This window comes from Polyodon spathula, chromosome 15 (assembly GCF_017654505.1).
Source record: "Polyodon spathula isolate WHYD16114869_AA chromosome 15, ASM1765450v1, whole genome shotgun sequence".
In the NCBI taxonomy this organism is placed as follows: Eukaryota; Metazoa; Chordata; class Actinopteri; order Acipenseriformes; family Polyodontidae; genus Polyodon; species Polyodon spathula.
The window spans coordinates 15,936,368-15,945,891 of record NC_054548.1 but is presented as its reverse complement, the minus strand read 5'-3'; the positions used below and the strand labels follow the sequence as shown (position 1 = coordinate 15,945,891).

Here is a 9,524-nt window from a genome sequence, read left to right as displayed (position 1 = left end):
ACAATTCTTATCATATTTTAAACCACTGTATGCTCACAATTGCAATCGTTTTAGCGGTAGATGGTTGTCAACACATACATGGGACACTGCAGCGTGACTGCACTTTCAATAAGTTCCCATGCTTGAGCTAATTCAAATGGCGGGGGAAAATTTTTTTAAAACACCACTAACCGGTTTCCTTCGAAAAAACAGACCTGCTTTATGATAAGGTTTTATACCTCTTCGCGTCTGCCATTCTATCCTTTGCCTAGTTAAAAGTTGGGGTAAACTTCACAATTAGTCTTTTCTAAGCAACAGTGGCATGGGGGGGGGGGTTAACTTTACAAGCGTGTTTTTACAGCAATGTCAGCCATGCAAGTTAAAAGAAAGCAAACATGTAGTCTTTGTTGCTTGCTCATTTAAGCCACTGTTCAAGTCTCAGTGCACAAGTACTGCCCTTGGATTATTGTATTTAATGACTAGGAACAGGAATCAGTAATAACTGTGTGGATTTGTACAACATAAAACCACAGAGGCAATCCATAGCTGCACTGCGCTGCCAGTAAAAAGCAGACAAGGTGTAAACATTTACCTTTGGTTATCATCAAATTATAATTATAGCTTACAGGACAGACAATTCAGGCACCACAAGTTTAATTGGGTTTTGAAGTCTTAGAGCTTTATACAATCCGTTAAAGCAGGTTATTACTATCTCAGATTAATACACAGGCAAGATTCAAGTGAATAGTTTTACAAAACAACAAACTTATTGCCATTGTCAGATTTGTAAACAACTTTCTCTTTCATTTCTGAAAAATTCTGACATAGTAGTATTAGTAGTAGTGCTTTTAGTATTTAAGTCCTCTCCATTGACAGTTACTTCTAGCTCTTTAGATTTAAAACTACAAAGTGGCAAGAGAACAATTACATAAGATAATTGTACTCTTACATTTTTTTTGTAGTTGGCACTTTAACATATTTTTTACTTTTACTCAACTATTTTTAAGTTAATCTGCTTCACTCAGAAATCATAGCTGCAGGCTGATACATAAGGCTGCCAATGTTCAGCATTATGAAATGGCTTTTGATAAGATGAGTGCATGTCAGAAGGGGAGTGTTAAGCTAGAGGACAATGTATGAGGGTTTCTGTACCCCCTTTTTTTACAGCAATCTATGCATATGAACTTCCACGGCACACTAAAGTGATAAATAATAGTCAACAGCAGGAAGAGCTTGACTTGGGCTTCCTATGGAGGTTTACAGTGTCTGTAGGGATCAGATGGTCCATCCGGTCCTCTGTGGCCAAAACTCTGCGGACCGCCTCCTCAAAGGCTATTGCGACGTTGGTGGAATTCCTGGCACTGGTTTCGAAATAGGGGTGGTTGCCATTTTCTCTGCACCAGATCTGGGCCTCCTCTGAAGACACCTGCCTCTCTGCAACATCCACCTTATTTCCCAGGATCACAAAGGGGAAGCTCTCTGGTTCCTTGACATCAGCGTAGTACATGAACTCCTTTTTCCAGTTACTGATGTTTTGAAAGCTCTGGCTGTCATCCACGCTGAATGTGAGGAGGCAGCAGTCAGAGCCACGGTAGAAAGGAGTCCTCAGGCTCCTGAACCTTTCCTGGCCGGCAGTGTCCCAGATCTGCATGGTGACAAAGCGTCCATCTACTTCCAAGTCCTTGTTTAAGAACTCCACGCCAATGGTGTGGAACAGGTGCGTGTCGAATTTGTTGGTCACGTATCTGTTCATGAGGGAGCTCTTCCCAACTCCGCCATCTCCTAACAGGATGACTTTGAGCAGAGAGGATTTTGCTGCCATAGTTGCCATAGGTGGTCTGTTGTAGAATACAATACGTCCTGTATTAACAAAAATAATAGGTTTCAACAAAGCAGAATGGCAAAGAATGTGTGGAAAAAGGACATTTAGAGACTTAATAAAAACGTCAATCAATAAGGGGGTAGTGATAATGGTACTTAAGCCAGTACAAAGTCGAATGAGTACTTTCCATTGTATATTTTGTGTTGACTGTTTGGATGGTGGTTTAAACATCTAACTGGTGACAATAGTGTTGCTTATTTTTTATTAACATGGGCTGAATTTACAGCAAAGCTATTTTGTGCTGTGCAGAAAATTGTGCAAGTTCAAAAGCTGCTAAAGATAGTAGCGCTTTATTGAAAACTGATGTGTTATTTATAAAGACAATACAAATTAAGTGTGATCAGTTTCAGCTTTTTACACACTTGGAAGACCATTTGTTCAATGCTGGGTAAAGAATAAACTGAACCATGTTTTGGATATTTGCTGTCTGTATATAAAATTATTTGATAAAGCGCAGACTATAGCCTCAGAGAAACTTATTTATTGCAGTGCTCATACCAACTAAAATCTCAATACAAGGACCTTCTTAAAAAAGGCACCATTTAAATGACTGACAAATAATGCCATACAGTACAACAAAAAAGCTTCAGTTACAGTGTGCTTGCTTACCTTTATTGTTCAGTGAAAATCATCGTTCAGTATCTAAAAGGAAAGAAGTACCATTTTATAAAACTATTTGTTAACAGTAGCACATCCAATACTATAGTTACATGATGGGGAAAAAACAGAAGCACCAGCAAAATCAGCACTAGAAATGTATTTATAAAAAAAAAAAAAAGAAACACAAAAGCCCAATCAGCTGGCCTAAATAGGTGCTGGATGTCTATACAGAGATACACAAACAATTGAATATGCATGGGTGAATGTGGCCAATGATCACTTTAACTGAAACACCTGGGGCAAAACCAATCATCTGTGCGGGGATCATCCAGGTCCCCTGAAGCTCTGGGAAGCATTCTGAGACATTTTGGACCACTTTTTGTCAAAAAGAAATTCGGAAATTACTTGCCATTTTACCAGATGGATCAAACTGATAAAAATCACATGAGGCTAGTTAACAAACACAGTCTTTAAAATGTTACTTATAAAACCTTTTACATGTATGCCCAATTCACATATTAAATTTATAAAACCTCAGCTGCACAAATCACATACAATCTCTGATTAACTAAACCAGATGTTTCATGGTTCATACAGTTTATCTAACACAAATTTTCAAGGACTTTTCAAGGATCACTTTGACAATTTTCAAAGACCTAATTTAAGGAGTTTGACAATTTTCAATGTTGATAACTAATAATCAACTGTTAAAGTCAAGCTTTTGCATGAAGAGTTTAACTGTACAACAACAAATGTATACTATATCATATTATAAGCTCTGGATCAGTAAACTTTCTTATTCAGTTAACCATAGCTGCACCTCAACTGTATACGGTACTGTCACTTGTTTACAGAATATGTACATACCTTTTAAAAATCACCTAATAAATACACAAATACCTTCACTGCTCAATTTTAAATTTTGAATGGAAACTACACTGATGGTACAGCAGTCTTGCTTGGCTGATTCTCAGAAGCTTCTGTTTAATACCATAGCTGTGAATATATTTGTTATCACATATCTTCCTCAACTTACAGTAGATACTAGTAAAAGCTGGTCACATCAAGTACATTTTCTAAAAAGATATTACCTGCAAGTGTAGAACACAATATTAAAATCACAAGATATTGAGTAGGCCTATTGTAATAGACCATTTGAGGATATATTTAGAAATCAAGGAAAAAGGCAAATCTTCAAAAAATAATACAATCACTTTTACAGTATAAAACTACCCAGAACAGTTTAAGCATTCCTTTACAGAAAATAGTGTCTTGCTGATTTTATACTGTTACAATTGTTTAACTTCTCCCAGAAAACTTGCTTCCATATACAGCTATGGTCAAAAGTTTAGCATCACTACAGAATTAACAAATGTGGCTTCATAAAGTCGAATGAAACCTGCCGAATAATGTTACATTAACATAATGAATTATAGCCCCAATTTATAGCATTGTTCCTATAGGAAAATGTGCTTCGACTTACAACGCCACTTTCACGAGGCATAACACCACAGCAGTAACGTCAAAATGGCATATTCGTCTAGAAGATAATACTTGACCTTTGACCCATATTTGACTCCTGTGCACCCCGAGTCCACTTTCAAAACACAAAATGTCTCATTTTCAATCAGTTGACAACACCCACAATTCGTGGTTTTTAGGCACTTTTAACAAATCTGTCTCTATGAAGATTTACAATCATCCCCCACCAATGGGAGCACCAAACAAACAAGCAAGACAAAATCTTCGACTCTGACAACTAAGGGGGGAAAAATAAAACATCCCCCATTGAAACACCTTTTCTTTAAAAAAACGATAGCCTATGTGTTGCAGTTCATTATCTATCCAGTTTATGTCAGCGTTCATGAATTATCAAAAAGGAAATTATATTTAAGATTCTTTAATATTGACTTAATTTATTGTTATTCATTAAATTCACTTGCAATTTGAACCTTGCCACCCATTTATTGTCTTTATTACAGATACTAATATCCATCTATTATAAAAAATAATAGATGGGCTTCAGTAAGTTAAAGGAAAATAATTCCATCTCAGGTTTCTCTGACAGTTTATAAACTACTCGACCCAACGGTCTCGTAGTTTATGGTATCACAGAAACCCTAGATGGAATTATTTTCCTGTAACTCACTGAAGGCCATCTATTAGTCATTATCTACCTATCAATCTACACACACACACACACACACACACTTGTAGTCAAAAGTTTACATACCCCAATGGAAATTTAAAATGTCCAGAAATTTCTCCCCCCCCCAAAAAATAGAAAAATCTTTTGTAGCAAAAGTTTTGCTTTTGTGGATGAGAAAAGAAAAAAAGTTACAAGAAATAGATGTCTACAATTATTTATTTCAGCAATGTTCTTGCAAAACTCCAAAAATGCTAATTCCTGGTGATTGAATTAACATAACAAGCAGTACTGAAACTGTGCTGCAAGAGAAACTTTTTGCAGGATATTATCAGTTCATGGAGGTCTGGTACAAAACTGAGTAAAACTGGATAAAAGCTAAATCCAAACCTATGGAAAAATACAACCACTGATCAGTGAAAATAATTCCAGGTACAATACACTGTGGAGGCTGTGCTGTTGATAATACAAAGGTGGGGCTTTATTTGCAAGTCAGGAATGACAATTGTGGAACACAGAACTGTGTGACTATGTAACAAAAAATACATGTAATACAGTAGTCTATGGCAAAGAGAACACCCCTTGAGGTGCAAGCAAAGTGTTCTCGAAGACAGAGTTGACCGCCGGACACAATATGCCAAGGCCAATCACAATATGAATCAATAAATGCTTGATGTCATGACGCACATGCATCAACATATGAAATTAACAGAATAAGAGAAAATCAATAGGCAAGCATATGTTAACAAGCTAACTGACAAACCAACATCAATAAACTAACTGACAAACTAAATAAAAAAATTAAAAAAACATAGTAAAAATGCAGCAGTGGCTCTAAAAGCAATTATGAATACGAGAATACATGTTAAAAATGGTTATTACACAGCACCGCTGCACGCGTTAACAAATGCAGCAGCAGGTCTAGATTACTCTTGCGATGACAAGTCAGTTTTGAAAAGATTTAATAAACCATCTGAATTATATGATGATGAAAATGGAGTTATCAAGTTACAAAACAGTACTGTATTAGTTTTGAATCAGTGAGCAACTAATCGGTGCCAAAAAAAATATGTTAAGTTCCTGTTCCTTTAGGCAGAGCATTTACAACAGAAAAATTCAGTTTCACCACAAAGTTGTTCCCTTAGCCAAAGTGTTCTCTTAAGAGGTGTTCTTATATGCAGAGACTATTGTATTACTTATGTAGTTGATTTCTTGTAGATCCTGCGATTGTTCAAACATGCTCAAATGTTTTACAGCAAATACTCGTTATTTTAACATGCTCTCTTCATCAAGTACTGAAAGGTCAGTGACAACTGACACCACAGCCTTAAATGCATGCTCCTATAGATGTGCTTTACTCTGTCCTTTTCTCTGCCTAGCACAACTCGAGTTGCATACTTTACAAAATGGTACTGTACATACAGTACCACATCTCACAAGGAAACAATCACTGCCCTTTTACTAACAAGATGGATCACTATCAAAGCTACAGGACAGGCTAAATGTAAAGTAGGAGCACTTGCTTTGCAGTCTAGAGTGAGAAATAAATAAATACAAAGACATGACTTACAGACGAGATTTAAATTGCCCTCTGAAAGATTTCAACCTATGAAAAATATTATGGTAAGATCATTGATGGATACCTGCAACCTGTTGGCAGCAACGCAATAAAGTCTCGTCCCTTGCTTTCAATTCAAATAGTTAATTTAAAGTATCACACCTAGCTTTGTGTATGAGCAATGTACAGGTATGGTACTACCACTTACAGTATCCAGTAGTATGGACTGTAGATATGGTAGTTAACACATGCATTTTGAAACATTCCGATTGGTCGGCAACAAAGGGCATGGACCTCAAATTGGCTGAATGGACTATTGAAATCTAATACACAGTGTGGGTAGAGGTAACTTGTAAAATAATACACTATATACAGTAAATAAGCCTAGTCGATTTCAATTAGTTAATTGTGTATTAATTTAAATATACATTTTCTGGTCAGATAAGAATGCAGGTGATACGCAAAAGGTGTGTAAACAACACAAGTGTATAGGATTTTTCCTGCAGACACTTGGAGAGTCAGTCAATCAGTCTAGTGAAACAATCTAATCTTTCCACCTGTACACCAGCACATGGGCCACAATTAGGAGTTCATGAAAAAAAGCACCCAGAGAATTGTTTATAATGCAGATCTTCCATAGTGTTGTGTAAAACGAAGGTGAAGATTTTAACAAGAACAAAACTAAACAAGTTGGATCAGATAGACTGCTACAATACCAGTGATGCTGGGATTGCCAACAGCAAGGCATGGTCAAATCAATTCCAGTTGGATAACTTTCTGACCCCAATAACTGTTTTGGTTTGTCACCAGCTCTGACTACTCAATGGGTAGTTTAAGTTGAATGATCAAATGAATGGTCACGGTGTAGGTACAGTATGCAGTTTCTAACAATTGATAAAAACAAACATAACTTATGGTAAATTGGTAATAAAAGTAGATAAATTGATTAGTAAAAAACAAACAAAACAAAAACTATTTAGAACAAATCAGGTAGCATGAGAGACTGATGGAAAGGCTCCTGAAAACTTTACATTTAGTGATTATAAAAAGTGGAACAATGAAAAACAGTTTAGATTGCTGTTGTTTATATCGTTAAAATACAACTTTCTAATTGACTGTTAATGCAATGAATTAACCTGACACAGTGAACTGGCAGTCTAGCAGTAGTTACTATAGATGCACTCATATTCAGTCCTGTCCAGGGTACAGCACAGTACATACAGTTGTAAAATATATTTGACCACCTCTACAGTAGCATACAGTGCACGTATGAATCCATACTACACAACTGTGATATTCTACAAGTCATCCTACCTACCTTAAAACATTGGATGAGCAGTACACACATTTTGTTTGGCCCTGCCACATCTACGCCCATACATCCTACTGTACATGTAAGCTTTGCTACAAAAGAGGAATGACTCATTGTGTGATTAACACAATGCTTTGTCAAAAGGCACAACACAGGCATCCACAGCAGGTAATGTACAGCTAGGTAGGCGCAAATGAAGTGCACTGGAAATTTTCACTGCATTGGCTGTGGATCATGTATTAACCGGTAGTGGCATGAACTTTACTAGTTGAGTCACAAATGTGATCCGTTTCTCTGTAACTATCTTTAGTAAAGTATAACGAACAACAAAAAGTCCAAGAACATTTTCAGATTTAGAAAATCTACTAAAATAACATTAAATGAAGACGTTTACGCTGTTTGTATCATAAATTAACGCTGCCAATATGTTGCATTCGAAGACTGGCGTTCTCCGATGTATTACTGCACAAACAGTAACGAGTGACAACCTCGTCAGATAAGGGCAGTTTCTGGGTGGGAAAGCAAGCCTGGTCAACTGATTGTAGTAGTAACACACCTTAAAACAAAGTACAAATAATACTAGGTCGATGACGATGTATTTAATACACAGTGTTAGGTGACAAAAATTAGTTATGTCAGTGTGTAGAACTGCCAGTTTTAATTCCAAAATGCTCAGCCCGTGTACGTGCATAAAGGGTGAAAGCTGTAATTCATTTGTTTCAATTTGATAAATGTTAAAACTGACGACATTGGTCCAGGCCTACAGTTTCCTTAAAAATATATGTTTTTATACTTTGCATTCCAGGCCTCTCTTTCATGTACTTTTTTTCTTCAATAAAAATCCCTGCTCTCCATAACAGATACAACACATCGTAATATAAAACAAATAACAGTCACCTGTTCGGTTTCAAAAATACAGTACATAGCACTTTCCGGTATCAGTCTGTCTGGCGTACCGTTTTAACAGTGCTAAGCTGCTTATAAATGTTTACTGCTGCTTTACCTGCTGAGTTCTTGCGTCTTGATACGGCTCTCTACTAACATGGCGCTGCTGGGCACGAACAGTCAGCACTGTCTCTCATGTGACTCGCTCCAAGTCACTCCTACCATATCTAACAAGTGGAAGACCAGTCTTTTACTGTGCCTAAAACGTCATGCACTGCACTTTTAATGTTTAATTTTGTGTTTTAAAACAAATACATCAACACGTGTAACATGAATAATTTGTATTGTGTAAAAGCTAACATAAAAGACAACACTTAACAATAAATACATACCGAAATTAATAAATTAGTTTCGTCCAGTCTTACCTTACTTTTATTCTAGGCTGGTTATAAGGGGATACATTATTTAGCGAAGGGGGTGAGTCACTAGTCTTGCATTCTTTTCACTTCTGGAGGTTTTGGTGTTCTCAGCTAGAGAACATACAACATACAAACCACAACACATGTCTGCACAATATGCATGTCCCTTATCCACACACAAGTCAGAAGCATTTGTATTTGTTTTAATTTTTGCCAATGAGAGACAGAGTACCAATTAAAGAAAAATGCCCCCTTATGCAGGGCTGCATAGCAGGTTAGACAGTGAGAGCTACTGCCATGTCTAGACAGAAATCATTCCCTTGAAGAAATATGTGAACATTGCTATATATGTATTTATGAGGTACTGTGGTTCATTAATTAGTTGTAATGCTCATCAGACTTTTCTTTCAGAGCCAACCTTTTTTGAACTATGTTGCAGCTGCATTTGAATAGCATGAAATGCTCTGTTTGAACATAGTCACTGCATAGTCAATGCTCTGCTGAGTTTTGGTATGTATGAGAATGCAGACATGGCAATAAGTGTGAAAGATCTTTATTTGGAAAGACAACCAGGAGGGGCTGCTGATGTGATAAAAGTGAATACAGTGTGGTTTATAAGCAAGCAATGTGTAAGAACGCTAGAAAACAACATTTCTCTCTACAATAATTATGTAATAGTAATGATAATTCAATGTAGCTTGTCCTATAAAATTTGTTACCTCAGATTTCCAGAGATGTATATT

At 36.6% G+C, this 9,524-nt stretch overlaps 1 protein-coding gene across 2 annotated transcripts; it reads right to left on the bottom strand.

Moving 5' to 3' along the window:
* Positions 1-314: 314 nt before the first annotated feature.
* LOC121328095 (ras-related protein Rab-9A-like) lies at positions 315-8,558 on the bottom strand. 2 transcript variants are annotated; one of them, XM_041272580.1, is made up of 3 exons: positions 8,481-8,558; positions 2,471-2,503; positions 315-1,839 (listed from the first exon to the last, which is right to left on the bottom strand). In XM_041272580.1, exon 3 carries the CDS (start codon positions 1,808-1,810, stop codon positions 1,196-1,198), a length of 615 nt encoding a protein of 204 aa, XP_041128514.1. In that variant the 5' UTR covers positions 1,811-1,839; positions 2,471-2,503; positions 8,481-8,558; the 3' UTR covers positions 315-1,195. The 2 variants fall into 2 exon arrangements, with proteins under 2 accessions (XP_041128514.1, XP_041128515.1); XM_041272581.1 differs by lacking the exon at positions 8,481-8,558 and adding an exon at positions 8,375-8,474.
* Between the last annotated feature and the right edge of the window lie 966 nt (positions 8,559-9,524).

Coding starts and splice junctions, on each gene's coding strand:
- LOC121328095 (XM_041272580.1), bottom strand. CDS start 1,810: ATGGCAACTATGGCAGCAAAATCCTCTCTGCTCAAAGTCATCCTGTTA.